The sequence below is a fragment of the Balaenoptera acutorostrata genome, chromosome 2, assembly GCF_949987535.1.
Source record: "Balaenoptera acutorostrata chromosome 2, mBalAcu1.1, whole genome shotgun sequence".
NCBI classification, from domain to species: domain Eukaryota; kingdom Metazoa; phylum Chordata; class Mammalia; order Artiodactyla; family Balaenopteridae; genus Balaenoptera; species Balaenoptera acutorostrata.
Genome location: NC_080065.1, coordinates 121,107,113 through 121,125,998, shown reverse-complemented (window position 1 = coordinate 121,125,998; position 18,886 = coordinate 121,107,113). Strand labels below are relative to the sequence as shown.

The 18,886-nt window shown below is 46.1% G+C and overlaps 1 protein-coding gene across 5 annotated transcripts in view; it reads left to right on the top strand.

Annotated features, from left to right (window-relative positions):
* Positions 1 to 18,886, top strand: part of LOC103002265 (core histone macro-H2A.1) — an 80,769-nt gene that overhangs the window by 23,975 nt on the left and 37,908 nt on the right. For all 5 annotated transcript variants that reach the window (XM_057540047.1, XM_057540051.1, XM_057540048.1 and 2 more), the window contains exons 3-4: positions 6,935 to 7,041; positions 7,479 to 7,676. In XM_057540047.1, coding sequence (XP_057396030.1) covers positions 6,935 to 7,041; positions 7,479 to 7,676 — 305 coding nt within the window. The remainder of the gene's footprint in view (positions 1 to 6,934; positions 7,042 to 7,478; positions 7,677 to 18,886) is intronic.

Below are 18,886 nucleotides of genomic sequence, written 5' to 3'. Positions count from 1 at the left end.
CTGTGATTTTCCATATCAAAACAAACATACATATTAACCATTTCCTTGTAAATTAATTTCGAGTCCTTGAAAGCAGTGAGCGGTGGGGAGAGGGCCCTGCCCGGCTGTCAGCCAGGCCCTGGGTTAGAGCAGGTTCCTCTGGCCTTCCCCAGCCACCTCGTCCTTCCGCCTTCCTTCTGGGGCCTTGACTTGTGCTGCCTCAGCAGCTGGCTTTGGTCCTGCCCTTGCCACGCTACCCCCTGCTGAGTCAGACAAAAGCCCCAGACCCCATCCTTAGGCAGAGGATGCCTGTGGGGCCACCCTGGGTGCTGTGTAATATCAAGGCAAGTCTGGCAGCACCGAGGTTAAGCGGGTTCAAGTGCATTTTTCAAACATATGTAAACTGTTAAGTGTAACAGCAAAGGGTAAACTATCAGGGGAGGAAACACCAGGTTTTCCATACTGCTTCTCTCCTCCTCCTCTTGGCTCTCACGTACATCCCATCTATCCACCTAGCCAGCCAGCCAGCCAGCCAGCCAGTTATTTTGATAGAGGAAACTGAGGAAAAGAAAGTATAGTTTCCTTCCCATAGAAATCAAGCCTGTTATACTATTTTAAAAGATAAGGTGTGTGGTTGTAGCATCAGTATTTGGAGCTTACGTTTACCAAGTGTTCTAAGCATGTCGTTTGGTAACTCATTAATCCTCACAAGCCTAGAGGTGACCTCAATTATCATCCCCTTTTGTAGAATGAGAAACTGAGGCACAGGTGTGTCTTGGCAACTCTCACAGCTAAGTGCAGGAGCTGTGGTTCACACCCAGGCTGTTTGACAGCGCGCCCCCGGCTTCAGCATGGTGCTGTTCGGGGCTGCTGCCTCCACTGAAGACAGACCTAGGAGGTGAGCTTACACAGAATCGCTAGAGATTTGGGGAAGGAAGAGCAAGGCTTTCCTGAAAAGCAAGATATTCACACACCAGGCTGGGTTGGCGGTTTAGATGAAGGTAATATTTGCCAAGAATCATAATCTCTTTTTTGTTAATGTGAATAATGCAAAATTACTAATTTTTTATTTTGAAATACCAAAAACAATTAGCTTACTTTAGAAACTCTCATATTAAGCTGTGTTTCTTTCTTACTGGGAGACTTTGTGGGGAAGATGGGAGACTTTGTGGGGAAGGTGGGAGACTGGACCAGATGCTGCCTCCTGGACCCTTGGCTCATGGGCCCTGAGGAGTGGATCTGTCATTTGGATTTAACAGCAGTGGACAAGATTGTATGAGATTCGGAACATCTGCAGAAAAACAACAGAATGGTTCATTCTTACAAAATACCTTGTTTTCTGCACAGAACATACCACCTTCAATTACTGCTGTAGGTTTTATTTTCTCTGTGGAACCCCTGTTTCCTCGGAGGCCCCTGGGACAGGCAGACTAGAGAGCTTTGCTCTGGCCCACAGGCAAGACCCCAGTGCTCCAAGCTGATGGCTCAGCGGGCTTCAGCCCCTGCCACTCATCTCCCCAAAAGGTGGGATGTGGGCCGGTGGATTCTGGGCTGCCGAGGGAATTGGAGGAAACTGTGGTGCAGTCAGGACGCAGGAAACGCTTAGCAGTTGCTCTCCGATTGGGGTTGATTGGGTTAAGGCCTTCCAGAATGGCGTAAAACAGTTCTGAACTCAATGAACTGCTGATGGCAGCCTGATGAATGGAAGGAAATACGATAAACAGATTCCTTGTCATGCTGTTGGCTTTGTAGCAGATACCTGTTTTCTCCTTGGGATTACGTGAACATTTGCTTTCCTTTGATTTCTGGTTGTTCTTTTCAGTATTGCTTTTGTGAGAGGAGACGCTTCAAGCAGTTCTGTAGAAGCCCCCGACTCTTTCCTTTGCAAGGTCTGTGTTTAGCCGTTGGTGCGGCCTCCACACATCACCTGTTAGCTGTTAGGAGTCAAACTCTGCCAACCATGACTTCAGCTCCCTGAAGGGAGATAGACGGAATGCTTCAGTACAACAGATAGGGCTCAGTTCAGGCGTTTGGGGAGGGGGCGGGGGGAAAGACTCTAAGCCTTTGGTCTCTGGGTGAACTTGGAAAGTAGACCTGTCAGAGGTATTCATGTTCAGACAGCTGGGCTGTAGCTGAGAAGGCTGCCAAATAATGCTGTTACTCAAGGCTGTGGGAATTTCGTCAAGTGGCCTTAAAACAATCGCGTTCCACGCGGCTGGGGAATGGCGGGCCCAGGGGTGCCTCTGCCGTGCCTGCTGCTCTGAGGAGAGAATAAGGTCACGTCGCTGGGCCAGGCCGCTGCGTATGATGGAGACAGCGACTCGCCGCTCGCCGGGGACCGGCCCTGGCCAGGAGTCGGAGCCAGAGACACTCCAGTGTTTTGCCAATTAGATCTTAAACAAAAAGATCTTAAAACAAGAAACTACCTCCCAAGGTGGCCGGTGTAGCTCATCATTCAACCTGTCCCCTTTGCAGTGTTTATAACTGGGGAACCTCACCACACTGAGGGTCCTCCCCAGAGTGACCCCACGTGCGCTGAGCCCCAAACCAGTCCCAGTGCTGGTCGGCGGTATCAAAATTAGACTGTCACTGGTCAGGAGGACTTGGCTTGATGGGGTGGAGGACCTGGTCAGGGGTTTGTTTCTTCTCCCCGTTACTGCTCTTTGCCAGGTTCCTCCCGTGGTTTCTTAACGGGTTCCATTTGTTTGGGTTACAACCTCAGGGCTGTGGCTTCTGAACCTCCTTCCGAGGCGGGATCCAAGCATGGCGCTCTGGAAACCGTGGAGAAAAGAATTTGCGTCTATAGATGTGGTGCTTTCCTGGTTCTCTTTTTCGGAATCCTTTTTCTCTTAAAACAGCCAGAGGCAAAAACATTTAGAGATGGACAAAGCCTTCCAAAATGCAAGATTAATCACGTGCAGGAAACCCTCCCTGGTAGGGAGGCACGGGCTCCATTCAAGTCGAGGCAGAGCTGAAGCTGGCTCCGGCCTAGCCCAGGAGGCGGCCCCCTTGCTGGTGGGGGTGAGGGGCCCATACCCCGCGGGCAGTGGGTATAGTGGCAGGAACCCAGGCACCGCCCTGAGCCTAGGGCTTCCACGAATTTGCCCTTGCTATCATTTGCAAAGCCGAGGATCACTTACTAGGAAGGAAACTTAATCAGGAAATCACCTTTGGTGGCGTGTGCCCTGCCCCAATTCCTCGGCACTCACCCCCCTCTCTCCTGCCCTCCCACAAACATGCCCTGGAGAGCAGATGGGAACTGATCCATCTTGTTGAGTTGCTGGCAGTTTGCACCTCTCCTCTCCCACTGCAGCAGGCAGCCCTCTCTTAGCCAGGAAAGCCCTTTATGATGGCCGTTTCTAACACTAGGCTGAGGATGAAGGGAGGTTGGTATTACTGAATACTTGGCAAGGGGCGAGTTCGTGCTCTGGGTTCCTACTTTTGTGCGCGGCAGGAGTGCGTCCTCCATCTTTCTGGGCTGTTGTCAGCTGCCCCAGCCCTCTGCCTGGGGCGGAGCGGGGAACACACTTCTCATAAAAGGTGTGTCTCTAAGGTGCTCCCTCTTGTGTGTCCCTTGCCGAAGCCACTGCTGTGGTAACTATCCAACTGGAAAACATGCAGGAGTAAACAGAAGATAAAGCTCTTGCGCAACCAGCCAGGATGTGAATCTCTGCCCCTCTTTGTTACCCCATTTGACGCAGCTCCCTCCCTCCCCACAGGGCTGAGGGTCCTCTCTTTGAAGATAGGGAGTGGGAGGGCCAGTTATCTTGGTCTTTGCAGATCAAAAGTGAGCTGGGGTTTTGCAGAAAGGAAGGAGTCCTGGATTTTCTGGCTCCTTGGTGAAGAAGTCAGAGGGATGACAGGAAGGACACCCCAGCCCAGCTCTTTCTGAGGAGCTAGAACACTCCTCACCCCACTCCACACACCTCTCCAGCCCCTCCATGTCCACCTTGTTGTTACTCCCAGGTGGATCCAGTCTGGCATCCCTGAGTCCAGGCTGAATTAGCAGTAAGTGAGCACAGTCCTTGAAATTTCCCAAGTGGAGAAACTCAGGCTATTTGCGATTGCAGACACAATGTGAGAGAGGCGGTGGAGGGGGAGCTAGTGGTAGCCCAGGGGAGTTCCTGGAGAATTGATCGTCCTATTTCTCAGCTGTGGGTGCTGCTTAGAGCTCAGTGCACTGCTTTACTTGCTTGTGTTACATACTGCCTGTCCCTCACCCAAATCAGGGGCCCAAACACACTTGGAGTTCTGGTGATCCCTCTCCACCCTCCAGGTCTGTGCATTCATCATCTGCACCTTCCCCGCACAAAAAATAGTGATGCCAAAAATAAAAAGACCACCTGCCTCTTCCCCCCGACCCTCCACCAGCGGCCACTGTGCCTTCTCTTGGGGAGAGCCTGCACCAATACTCTGGGCAGGAAGAGGAAACAGGCCACTTCCACTTTCCCGAGAAACCATAATTTCAAACGATCTTCTTGCCAAATGGATGGGCTTAGGACACTATTGTGGGTTTCTCTCTGTCCCTCTCTCTCCTCCTCTTTTTCTCTCTCTTTTTAAATGAGGGCCAGGTAAAGCATTCTTAGCACATTATGAGGAGAAGGTTGTAATCCCCCAGCCTCCTCCTGTATATTCTGGCTTTGTAGATACTGATGGCCCCGTGTTTCCTGTGGCCTCAAAGTGGAGGAAGGCTGGGGAGGTGAGGGGGTGGTGGAGGCCAGGAAGCCAGCCAAGTGGGCTACAGCTCAGCGGTGCCAGCTGCCCTCTCTCCAGCCTTCCTGCCCCTTGGGCTGGCTCTCCTTCCTGTGCCCTTACTCCCAGGGTCAGGCTCCTGTTGCGTCAGGCTCCGGCCTCACTTCCTCACAGGCAGTGAGTTGGACAATAGCGTTGCAGATGTGCTGCCTCCTGCATGAACGTGGGAGAATGGAGGCCAAGCTGGGCTCATTTCTGCACATGGGCATCAGGTCACTTAGGCATCCCAAGCACCCTTTCTTTCTTGGCCATGACAGGGTCATCTCCTCTGGGCTTCGGGACACACAGTCACCATCGATTATAGGGAAGCTTCTGTGAAATTGACAGGTGGGCCTGTACTCAGGCTGTATGGGGAACAGCCCTGTGGAGACTAACGGATGAGGGTGGGAAGTGTACTGATTATCTCCCCTTCTTCCCCGGGCCTCACTCTAGTGACTTGCTCATGTGACGTTCAAGGCGAGGGACCCCTGTGGCCTGGGAGCATCAAGCAGGCAGGGGCCTCAGTTGCCTCTGGTGTCCAAGTATCATCAGTGCAGTGATTATTGAGTAAATGAATTCCTGCCTTGGATTTAGGCATTGAATCCATGTGATCCAGGTGTGAGTATCCAAGAAGCTTTTCAGCTTGACACACAGACTAGTTTTTGCATTGGGTTCAGCCATTAGTACCCCTTAACAACATAAACCATGTAATATTGTAAATTTTAAATACGTGGTTTTAATGTAGCTAGAATTTTTTCCCTAGTTATTTTATAATGATTCCGAGTTTTGGCTTTGCTGGAGACATCTAGTGTTTGCAACGTAACTTCGAATATTAGAAATCCTTTAGTACCAGGAAGAGGTCAGACTTGAGCTGAGCCTAGAAGGGAGGGCTAGATGGATATTACAGGCAGGGCTGTGGCATGGACAGAATTGCAGAAGTGAGGGTGTAAGATACATTTTGGGACAGTCTGCATTTCTCATTAAGAAAATGAGGCGAAAGTGATGAGGTTGACACTTACAAAGAGAACTGGGCCACCAAGGAGAAAAAAATCTCTTGCCAAAGGGTACTTCCTAATTTTCCCCATCTTTGGTGCTGTGGAAGAACCTGTCTTCTTGTCTGGCGAACCCTGCCCCAAAGGACTGGTCAATAAACTCTAACTTAGCATGAACTCTAAGTCAGGCTCATATCCTTCTAGGTTTTTTATTATTTTGTGGAAAAAGTCAAATATACAGAAAGCTGAGAGACGAACTCTCTGACGTCTTACTCTCTTACATCACTCCTGGATTTAACAAGTGTTAGTATTTCACCACATTTGTTTTCCTCTGTAGACTTTTTCAGGATTATTTGAGTAAATTGCAGACACCAAGGCCCTTCACCCCTAAATACTTCAGCATGTATCTCCTAAGGACAAGATGTTCCCTTCAGAGTGGTAATACCATTATCACACCCAAGAAAACCAATAATTCCTTTGTGTCTAATATCTGGTCTACATTCAAATCTCCTCAGTTGTCTCCAGAATGACTTTTATAGCTTTTTTTGCAATCAGGATCCCATCAAGGATTGACACTATATGTATTTGGCTGTTGTGGCTGTGTAGCCTCTTTTAATCTACTACATCCCACCTTTTTTGTTTTATGTTTTATGACATTGACTTTGTAAAGGGTCCAGTCATATCCTTCTAGTTTTGAATCTGAGTGTGCAGGCGTTCAACATTGGTTCCATTAACAGAAATTTACTAAGTAATATGCCACCACCCCCTGAAGTCCTGTAAACCCACGCATGACCCGTTGTTCAAGATGCACAGTTCAGTCTCAGGGCCACACTGCTGGCTCCACGGGGTTGGTGCTGGTGACGTCTGGAGTGCTGACTGTGGGCAGCCCGTTCTGGGAAAGGGCTTCAAATCTCAGCTCTACCACTTCTCACTGAGGGCCTTCAGCTGGTGGTCCTTTCTCCTCTCTAAGCTTCAGTGTCTTCATGTCCACAACAAAGGGGTTGGACCAGGGGTCTTCCTAGTCCCACTCAGCTTTGCCTCTCAACACCTCTGTGACTTGGCTCCAGGTGTTGCCAGGCAGACCGCCTGCAGCTTCGTAGCTCAGGGTAGCTGCTTCGGGAAGCCATTGCCTGCTCCCATTCCTGGCACCAAGAACAGGGGATCCGGGAGGATGCACACGGTTCTCTGATGCTTTAACGTGACCACATGCCCTTCCCCTCTGCTCCCCACAGCGGAGATACTGGAGCTGGCTGGCAATGCAGCAAGAGACAACAAGAAGGGCCGGGTCACGCCCCGGCATATCCTGCTGGCCGTGGCCAACGATGAAGAGCTGAATCAGGTACGGGGCTCTCCTCTCCCTCCCCCACCCAGACACTCCAGCAGGCAGTCTTGCTGCCCGAGAGTTGTCTGTCCAGAGGGAGGGTGCTGTTTGGCTGGCTGTCAAGGGTGTGGACTGCATTTTGGACTGTCAGCAGCTTCCCCGTCCCCCGCATGGCAGTTTTTCCCCAAGACTTTATTGGTTTGGGGGAGGGGAATGAAACAAGGTATTTGGCTCTCCTTGGAAGAAAGATGGTTCGGAAACTCCACCCGAGTGAGGGACTCTGAAGACTTGCTCCCCGTGTAGTGAGCCAGGGTCCTGCCAGCCTCCTTGTAGATGCCATGGAGGAGGGAGCTCTACCAACCAAAAGCAAGAGCATGGGGGTGCAGGGCTGAGTTCTTGAAGGTCACGGACATGCTGGTCTGGCTCACCATCCACTATTTTGGTTTTCCTGCAAGCTGCTAAAAGGAGTCACCATTGCCAGCGGGGGAGTGTTACCAAACATCCATCCGGAGTTGCTAGCGAAGAAACGAGGATCCAAAGGGAAGTTGGAAGCCATCATCACACCACCCCCAGCCAAAAAGGCCAAGTCTCTGTCCCAGAAGAAGCCCGTGTCTAAGAAAGCAGGGGGCAAGAAAGGGAGCCGGAAATCCAAGGTGCGTAGGTGATTTGGCGGGGACGTGTGGAGTGTGAGGCCGGGCGGGTGCCGGCAGGCGGGGTCATGCGGGCTCCCCTTCCTACTCATTCCCCTCTGGGGTGGGGGCCTATGGAACAAATGGAGCTGGTGACAGAGGGCTAGTCCAGCTCAAGTGGCCAGAGTCTGGACGCAAGTGGGGGACTAGATTTCTGTAGGCAAGGGGGATGTGGGGAGGTGCTGGGGCAGATAGCCCCAGGCTGGAAGGACCTGGTGCCCACCCTTCCAGGAGATGCCCATGCCCGTGGGGTGGGACATGTGTGTACAGGAGCTTCCCTGTGCGAGCGACAGCAATTGAGTCCTGCCCAGAGGTGCCAGCTGCCCGCTTGCCCTTGACGTGCCCAGAACTGTCATTGTGTTGCCATGGCTGCATGTCCTCCTCCGAGCCTGTTCCAGCAGGGATGGTTCAGACGGTTAGCTCTTTGAAATGACCACCTTGTTAAGGAGGAAAATAGATGCGTTATTTGGGCGCTTCCTGCCAGACCCAGCTTGGATTGAGACTAGGTCGTAGGTGCTGATCTTCCTGTGGGGAGTGAAACCTTCTCGTGAGCGTGACCTAATGTCTTCTGGGATGGGGCAGGCCAACTAATCCCAAGCCAGGATCTTCCTAGTCCACCCTTGGGAGGTCCACACCTGTGGCTGGTTGCATTCACCTGTCGGAGACTCCAGGGTAACTGGGACACATGGTTTCTGTTTCTTCCTCGCTGGGCCCTGCCTCTCAGCTGTTGTCACAGACTCCAGGGCCAGCAAACTAGGCACAGCGCAGCTCTGTGTTTAATAAAATGGAATCTTAAGGCTGCTCCACCCTGCCCTGCCCTGCCCTGCCCTGGGGTGCCCCGTCAGGAGTCATCCTTCTGGCCTCTAGCCAGACTAAGAGGAAATTATCTCTGGCAGAAGGTGGCTTCCCTATTTTGTAAGACCCCCAGTAATATCCCCTTGGAAACGCCCTGCAAGGCCTAATGCGGTGTCAGTGTCAGGACATTCTTACTAGAGCCCAAAGCCCTCACCAGAGTGAGCTGGTGAGGACACCTTCCCAGAACAGGTCCAGGAGCAGTGACCTGGAGCCACGTGCCAGCCCGCCCTCCCAGCATGTCCCCTCCTCTGAGCTCATCCAGACATCGGGCAGGCCTTCACCACATGGAGGGCACCTTCTGTGACCTCTCACCTCCCACCCACACTGTGTTTGTGGACTCTCTTTAGGTGAGGTGTAAGAGGCTGTATTTTTTGTACATCCTTCTGGGTGTGGACAAACACTTCCCTGAAAACAACAAAATCTAAATTCCTCTTGCCAACAGACACCCCCCACCCCACCCTACCCCACCAGGCTCAGAATCACTCCCAGCTCTTTGAGAGAGAAACCCGATACTGAAGAGTGTCCTGTAAGTTATTTCCAGACACTGCACTCCACCTTGCTCACAAGCCCTGGAGGAGGCTCAGGGCAGGCGGGGGATTTCACAGAGTGCTGTTACTCATTCCTGCTAACTATAAAATTAGCAGATTGAACTGTTTCTTTTTTCCCTTACAACATTTGCATTTGTGGGGAGGTGCAGGACAGGGAAGGCAGGGGAAAGTGCCTGTGCATCCCCCTTTAAATGTCAAAAAAGAAGACGAAGATGCCAAATTCATCATCTCTTGATTATGGGCCTCAGGGAGCTGGCTGCCCACAGAGCAGGGAGCCAGCAGGGGACCAGCAGGGGCAGAACTGCGGCACCTCTCCAACCCGAGTGTCTCTGGCAATCCTGGGTTGAACCTCGCTCCATGTCACCCCTAGTCTTCTGTCATAGTTTTTGCCCCATAACTTTCCGAACTTCCCATCTTACCAAACACTATGAATGCTTTTTTCTTTCTTTTTGGACTTGAAATATAGAGGGTGTGTGTGTGTGTGTGTGTGTGTGTGTGTGTGTGTGTGTGTGTCTCTCTTTAGCTTCTAGTAGCTATATTTGGAACTCAGTGTTTCTAATAACCATATGCCAATAATCACTCGAACACTCAACTTTTCCCTTGATTACAAAAGCAGGAAGTCTGTTATGGTGGTCTGTTTTTCTTCTCCACAATAAAACACATTGTCTGCTTACTGTACCAGTATTTGGCTAACATTAAACCCTGGGGGAAGCTGAAATTGGAACCGTGAACAGCTAATTTTCAAAACATTTGTTTAATGTAAATTGTGGTGTCAGCTCCCAGAAACAGCAGAGAACCCTGCATCTCCAGGTTTAAGTGGAATGTTCTGAAAATAACCTTTCCAGAGACATGCAGACAAAGCCTTAGTAACATGCTAAAGCACTTGTAGTGAAAGGGAGTTGGTATTTTTCAAGTGTCAACACTTGAATTCCAAATCATAATTTTTCCCCCAATTCTATGTAATTGGAAGGTTTTGAAAGTCTCCAGTTGTGACAGCTGAGTCAGCCATAGTGGAAACTGTTAGAGAAGGCGACAGAACCCACCAGGGGCTGGGCATCCGGGGCCCTGGCAGTGCCTTGGGGTTCCTCCTTCTACTTGGGTGGCCTCAGGCAAGTCTGTGCCTCAGTTTACCCCCCGCCGTGAAGTGATGGGGTCCATTCCAGCCCTACAATTTACTGACTCGAGTGAATGTTTGCATAATGTCTTTGTGTAGGTAATATGTGTGAGAGTTTGGATGGTACAAAGAGTGTGCGGTAATAAAATCTCACTCACAGTCCTCCATTTCTCCCCAGAGCAGTCTCTGGAATGAGTTTTCATGTACCCTTTCAGAAAGTCTAAGCTCATAAAAGCATACAGATACATAAAGTCTTCCCCATCCTACTGGCCTTTAAAATATGTGTGTGTGTGTGTGTGTGTGTGTGTGTGTGTGTGTGTGTGTGTGTGTGTGTGTATCGTGTTCCCCACTGTTTTGGCAGTGTGGTGTCAGTGGTTACTAGTGCCAGCTCACCTGGCTTTACATTCCAGTTCTGCCAGTTGCTGGCTGTGTGACTTGGGGAAGTTGCTTCATTTCTCTGGTATCTCAATTTCCTCATCTGTAAAATGGAGGTATAACACAGGGTGGTTGGGAGGCTTAAAAGAGAATTAATTCCTGTGAAATGCTTACAGTAGCGTCTGGCACCCATGTCAGCTGCTGCTGTTACTCCCTTGGCAGTTCTTACTCATCTTGGCGTGTGGAGCTGCTTTAGTCTCTCATGGTATGACTCCAGTTACTGATACTGTAGGCAGGAGCAGTGTACCCAGTTCCCTATGGATTGTTCCTCGTGTCCATTCTGACAAACAGTGCCGCAGTGACCATCACTGTGTGTGGGTCTCTCTGCGTAAGTGCAAGTGTATCTGTAGGAGAAAGTCCTCAAGGTGGACTTATTGAAGCAGACAGTGTATTTTTTAACTCTGATGGCTGTTACTCCCATATACAGCATATTATCCCATTAAGAAATTTCAAGAGTGGACTTACACATTTGACACAGAGTTGTTGAAAGAAGATGCATCCATTCGATCCATATTTATCACATCTACGTGTGCTTGTTCCCCTTCTTGGTAGTGAGGGTACAGCACCTTGGTGCTCAGGGAGCTCTGGTCTAGTGAGGGAGGTAGAGTCACTGCCCCAGGGGAAGGTGGGGCAAGTGGTGCTCCGACCACAATAAAGTGGAGTGATGGCATGGCAGTGTTATCTTACATAGGTGCTCAGGGGAGGCTTCTCTGGTAAGGTAACACTCAAGGCATTTAAGTGATTGAGAGGAGAGAGCTCCTGGCACAGGGGGGAGCATGCCTGGCTCTTCCCAGAGAGAATGGGACAGGCCTTCATGTGAGGTCCCCAACGTTTCAGAGAAGCCTGGGGACCCTTCTCAAGATAAGGTTTTGGGCTTCCCTGGTGGCGCAGTGGTTGAGAATCTGCCTGCTAATGCAGGGGACACGGGTTCGAGCCCTGGTCTGGGAAGATCCCACATGCCGCGGAGCAGCTGGGCCCGTGAGCCACAATTGCTGAGCCTGCGCGTCTGGAGCCTGTGCCCCGCGACGGGAGGGGCTGCGATAGAGAAAGGCCCGCGCACCGCGATGAAGAGCGGTCCCCGCACCGCGATGAAGAGTGGCCCCCGCTTGCCGCAACTGGAGAAAGCCCTCGCACGAACCGAAGACCCAACACAGCCAAAAATAATAAATAAATAAATAAATAAATAAGAAAATCCTTTAAAAAAAAAAAAAAAGATAAGGTTTTATTTATTTTTTTAATTTTACTTTTTTAAGAGAGATTTGGCTGGCCCCAAGTGATTTTTTTTTTGTTTTGTTTAAATTTTACTCATCTTTTTGGCTGCATTGGGTCTTCGTTGCTGCGCGTGGGCTTTCTCTAGTTGTTGCGAGCGGGGGCTACTCTTTGTTGCGGTGTGCGGGCTTCTCATTGCGGTGGCTTCTCATTGCGGTGGCTTCTCGTTGCGGAGCACGGGCTCTAGGGCACTTGGGCTTCGGTAGTTGTGGCGCGCGGGCTCTAGGGCACTTGGGCTTCAGTAATTGTGGCACGTGGGCTCAGTAGTTGTGGCTTGTGGACTCTAGAGTGCAGGCTCAGTAGCTGTGGCACACGGGCTTAGTTGCTCCACGGCGTGTGGAATCTTCCCGGACCAGGGCTCGAACCCATGTCCACTGCATTGGCAGGCGGATTCTTAACCACTGCGCCACCAGGAAGTCCAAAATAAGGTTTTAAAATGCATATAATACCGAAGATTCAAAGGAAACCATTTATGCCTAAATCTTCAAGGTTAAGACCCCTGTCAGAATGCTCACCAAGATTCATAGGATAATCTTTAAGGTATCTCCAAGACGACAGTTTTTGCCAAAAGTTTTGATAAATAGTCATTTTACCTAGGATTTTTCAAACGTAAACCCGCTCTACCACCCCAATTGAACTCCACCCCCATATGTGAATCACTCTTCCTGATCAAGAAGATACACTTGCTCCTCACTGCCTGGCAAAAAGCCCAAGATGATTATGGGAGAGCGCCTCTTTCTTTTTGAGAAATATTTAAACTGCAAATGAGTGATTAATGTTCTGGTAAGGGATGCCAAAAAAAGGGATTGGTTCTTTTGAGAAGCTGCCATCCTTGCAAAATTTTGCTGACTTTTTAATGAAATTTCCAGAGATTCAAACAGCAGAGCAAATGAGACTAGGCGTAGGTAATCTTGGGTTGATAATTTCACACAAGTCTTTTTGAACACTCAGTTCTACAGATTCTTAAATACGTATCCCACTGACTCTGACCTTACAGGTTTTCTGCTGCTCAAAACAAAACTGGGTGTATGCACAATACATGGAGTTTTTGGATTTGTACAACAATATGAATCTCTAAAATGTCAATCTTTTTTTTTTTAACATCTTTATTGGAGTAAAGTTGCTTTACAATGGTGTATTAGTTTCTGCTTTATAACAAAGTGAATCAGCTATACATATATCCCCATATCTCCTCCCTCTTGCGTCTCCCTCCCACCCTCCCTATCCCACCCCTCTAGGTAGTCACAAAGTACCGAGCTGATCTCCCTGTGCTATGCGGCTGCCAATCATTTTTTAAAAATCTTTATTGGAGTATAATTGCTTTCCAATATTGTGTTAGCTTCTGCGGTACAACAAAGTGAATCAGCTGTAAGTATACATATATCCCCATATCCCCTCCCTCTTGAGCCTCCCTCCCACCCTCCCTACCCCACCCCTCTAGGTCATCACAAACCACAGAGTTGATCTCCCTGTGCTATGCAGCAGCTTCCCACTAGCCATCCATAAAATGTCAATCATTTTGGAGATTGACAAAGTATTGCTTGCTAGCTTTTGTCCTCCCTGGGCCAGGTTGTGAAAATAATCTACCATCTACTCTCACCATTTCATATAAGAAAGGGCATTTTAATACCAAGAAGTGAGGAAGGGACATAATCGCAGACTACAGACCTTAGGAAAACTTAGGGCACACTTGTTATGATTGGAATATAGTGATATCTCCCAAGGCAACTGTGTAGACCTGAAGCACCATGTCACGGGCTGCACACCTTGCAGGGAAGAGGCAGGTGTTGGTTGCCAGGTGGACAGACTGTGAGAACTGGGAAGGAACAGCTGGTCTTGCACAGGGTTTGCTGCCTTCTCTGCCTTGGTCACTCGTTTAGTCAGTTCTCCTGCCTTATCTCACTTTCCTGATGAGAAAGCTAAGTCTTAGGGAAGGTGAGCCATTTACCTAAGGCTATGCAGCTAGTAGACCAGGGCTCAAATGCAGGACTTCAGAGTTCAGATATAGTGTTACTTGTGTGCCCTGTGACTATGGACCACGTCTCTAGGTAGAATCCCCTCTGGTCTGATGGTAGAGGGCTGCAAAGCCACCCACTGCAGCGTGAGTGGGGCAACAGCTTAAAATAATTTTTTTAAATACCACATTCTGGCCTCTCATTAAATTTGTTTGTGCATTCATGATATATATTCTGTTTATAATTTCCACCTCTTACCCTCTACAGCATTCTTTTTCTCGGTGTATTGAATTATAATTGACATAAAGCACTGTATACGTTTAAGGTGTACAGCATGATTTGACTTACATATATCATGAAATGATTACCACAATAAGGGTAGTTAATATCCATCATCTCATATACAGAAAAAAATGGTTTTTTCCTTGTGATGAAAACTCTTTGGACCTACTCTCAACAACTTTCCTACGTATCATACAGCAGTGTTAACTATAGTCATCGTGTTGTACATTACATTCCCAGTACTTATTTATCTGATAACTGCAAGTTTGTACCTTTTGACCACTTTCCTCCAATCATCCCTCATCCCCCAACCCTCTGCCTCTGGTAACCACAAATCTGATCTCTTTTTCTGTGAGTTTGGTTTTTTTTGTTATTGTTTTTTAAGATTCCACGTATAAGAGGGATTATGTGGTATATGGTATTTTAATTTCTCTATCTGACTTATTTCACTTAGCATAGTGCTCTCAAGGTCCCTCCATTTTGTCGCAAATGGCAGAGTTTCCTTCACTTTTATGGCTGATGAATGTTCCATTTTGTTTTTATATAAGTGTGTGTGTGTGTGTGTGTGTACGTGTATTATATTTTCTTTATCCGTTCATCCATTGATGGACACTTAGGTTTTTTTCCATATTTCCATATCTTGGCTATTATAAATAATGCTGCAATGAACATGGGGTGCATATATCCTTTTGAGTGAGTGTTTTTGTTTCCTTTGGATGAATACCCAGAAGTGGAATTGCTGAATTATGTGGGAGTTCTGTTTTTAATTTTTTGAGGAGCCTCCATAATGTTTTCCATAGTAGCTGCTCCAGTTTACATTCCCACCAACGGTGTACCAGGGTTCTCATTTCTCTACATCCTTGCCAACACTTGTTGTTTCCTGTCATTTTGATAATAGCCATTCTAACAGGTGTGAGGTGCTGTATCATTGTAGTTTTGATTTGCATTTCCCTGATGATTAGCGATGTTGAACACCTTTTCATGTACCAGTTGGCCATTTGTATGTCTTCTTTCGAAAAATGGTCTTGAGTTTTTTGCTCTTGAGTTGTCTGAGTTTGTATATATTTTGGATATTAACCCCTTGTCAGATAAATGATTCAAAAATATTTTCTGCCATTCCATAGGTTGCCTTTTCACTTCGTTGATTGTTTCCTTTGTTGTGCAGAAACCTTTTAGTTTGATATAGTCCTACTTGTTTATTTTTGCTTTTGTTGCCTTTTCTTTTGGTGTCAAATCCGAAGTCATTGCCAATACTAATATCAAAGAGCTTACTGTCCGTTTTCCTCTAGGAGTTTTATGGTTTCAGCTCTTATGTTCAAGTTTTTAATCCATTTTGAGTTAATTTTTCTGTATAGTGTAAGATAGTGTTGCAGTTTTATTCGTTTACATTGGCTGTCCAGTTTTCCCAACACTATTTATTGAAGACACTGTCCTTTCTCCATTGTATATTCTTGCCTCCTTTGTTGTAAATTAAGTGACCATATATTCCTGGGTTTATTTCTGGGCTTGCTGTTCTGTTCCATTGATCTTTGTGTCTGTTTTTATGCCAGTACCATACTGTTTTCATGACTACAGCTTTGTTATGTAGTTTGAAATGAGGGAGCATGATGCCTTCAGATTTGTTCTTCTTTCTCGAGATTGCTTTGGGTATGTCAGGGTCTTTTGTGGTTCCATACAAATTTTAAGATTGTTTATTCTATTTCTGTGAAAAATGCCATTGGAATTTTTTTTCACATTTTACTATTTTTTTAAATTGAAGTATAGTTGATTTACAATGTTGTGTTAATTTGTGCTGTACAGTAAGGTGATTCAGTAATACATATATATACTTTTTTTATTAAGAGCACATTTTATTTTTTAAATTTTATTTTATATTGGAGTGTATTTGGTTTACAATGTTGTGTTAGTTTCAGGTGTACAGCAAAGTGATTTAGTTATACATATACATATGTCTGTTCTTTTTCAGATTCTTTTCACATATAGGTTATTGCAGAGTATTGAGTAGAGTACTCTGTGCTATACAGTAGGCCCTTGTTGATTATCTGTTTTATATATAGTCGAGTGTATGTTAATCCCAAACTCCTAATTTATCCTTCCCCTCTCCCCTTCCCCTTTGGTAACCATAAGTTTGTTTTCTAAGTCTGTGAGTCTATTTCTGTTTTGAAAATAATTTCATTGTATTAACTTTTAAGATTCCATATACAAGTGATATCATATGATATTTGTCTTTCTCTGTTTGACTTACTTCACTTAGTATGATAATCTCTAGGTCCATCTGTGTTGCTGCAAATGGCATTACTTCATTCTTTTTTATGGCTGAGTAATATTCCATTGTATATATGTACCACATCTTCTTTATCCATTCTTCTGTTGATGGACATTTAGGTTGCTTCCATGTCTTGGCTGTTGTAAATAATGCTGCAGTGAACATTGGGGTACATGTATCCTTTCAAAGGATGGTTTTCTCGGAATATATGCCCAGGAGTGGGATTGCTGGATCATATGATAGCTCTATTTTTAGTTTTTTGAGGAACCTCTGTATTGTTCTCCATAGTGGCTGTACCAATTTACATTCCTACCAACAGTGTAGGAGGGTTCCCTTTTCTTCACACCCTCTCCAGCATTTATTGTTTGTAGACTTTTTGATAATGGCCATTCTGACTGGTGTGAGGTGATACGTCATTGTAGTTTCAACTTGAATTTCTCTAATCATTAGAGAATCTTTCCATGTGCCTTTTGGCCATCTGTATGTCTTCTTTGGAGAAATGTCTGTTTAGATCTTCTGCCCATTTTTTGATTGGGTTGCGTGTATTTTTTTGCTGTTGGGCTGCATGAGCTGTTTGTGTATTTTGGAGATTAATCCCTTGTCTGTTGCATTGTTTGCAAATATTTTCTCCCATTCTGTGTGTTGTCTTTTCGTTTTGTTTATGGTTTCCTTTGCTGTGCAGAAGCTTTTAAGTTTAATTAGGTCCCATTTGTTTGTTTTTGTTTTCATTACTCTAGGAGATGGATCAAAACAGATATTGCTGCGATTTATGTCAAAGAGTGTTCTGCCTACGTTTTCCTCTAAGAGTTTTATACTGTCGGTTTTACATTTAGGTCTTTGATCCATTTTGAGTTTATTTTTGTGTATGCTGTTAGAGAATGTTCTAATTTCATTCTCTTAGCTGTAGCTGTCCAGTTTTCCCAGCACCAGTTATTGAAGAGATTGTCTTTTCTCCATTGTATATTCTTGCCTCCTTTGTCATAGATTACTTGACCATAGGTGCGTGGGTTTATTTCTGGGCTTTCTGTCCTGTTCCATTGATCTCTCTTTCTGTTTTTGTGCCAGTACCATACTGTTTTGATGACTGTAGCTTTGTAGTATAGTGTGAAGTAAGGGAGCCTGATTCCTCCAGCTCCATTTTCCTTTCTCAAGATTGCTTTGGCTATTTGGGGTCTTTGATGTTTCCATACAAATTTTAAGATTTTTTTGTTCTAGATCTGCAAAAAAATGGCCATTGGTAATTTGATAGGGATTGCACTTAATCTGTAGATTGCCTTGGGTAGTACAGTCATTTTGATTCTTCCAATCCAAGAACATGTTATATCTTTCCATCTGTTTGTGTCATCTTCGATTCTTTTCATCAGCGTCTTATAGTTTTCAGAGGACAGGTCTTTTGCCTCCTTGAATAGGTTTATTCCTAGGTATTTTTTTCTTTTTGATGTGATGGTAAGTGGGATTGTTTCTTTATTTTCTCTTTATGATCTTTTGTTGTTAGTGTATAGGAATGCAACAGATTTCTGTGCATTAATTTTGTATCCTGCAACTTGACCGAATTCATTGATGAGCTCTAGTAGTTTTCTGGTAGCATCTTTAGGATTTTCTATGTATAGTATCATGTCATCTGCAAACAGTGACAGTTTTACTTCTTCTATTCCAATTTGGATTCCTTTTATTTCTTTTTCTTCTCTGATTGCCATGGCTAGGACTTCCAAAACTATGTTGAAGAAAAGTGGCGAGAGTGGACATCCTTGTCCTGTTCCTGATCTTAGAAAAAATGTTTTCAGCTTTTCACCATTGACTCTGATGTTAGCTGTGGGTTTGACATATCAATGTACAGCCTTTATTATGTTGAGGTATGTTCCCTCTATGCTCACTTTCTGGAGAGTTTTTATCATAAAGGGGTGTTGAATTTTGTGAAAAACTTTCTCTGCATCCATCGAGATGATCATATGGTTTTTATTCTTCAATTTGTTAATGTGGTGTATCACACTGATTGATATACAGATATTGAAAAATCCTTTCATCTCCGGGATAAATCCCACTTGATTGTGGTGTAAAGTCCTTTTAATGTACTGTTGGATTCGGTTTGCTAGTATTTTGTTGAGGATTTTTGTCTATTCGTCAGTGATATTGGCCTGTAATTTTCTTTTTTTGCGGTATCTTTGTCTGCTTTTAGTATCTGGGTGATGGTGGCCTCATAGAATGAGTTTGGGAGTGTTCCTTCCTCTATAATTTTTTGGAAGAGTTTGAGAAGGATAGGTGATAGCTCTTCTCTGAATGTTTGATAGAATTCACCTGTGAAGCCATCTGGTCCTGGACTTTTGTTTGTTGGGAGTTCTTTTGAATTTTTTTGTTTTGTTTGTTTGTTTGTTTTTGGCTGCATTGCAGCTTGCGGGATCTTAGTTCCTCAACCAGGGATTGAACCTGGGCCCTCGCAGTGAAAGCACTGA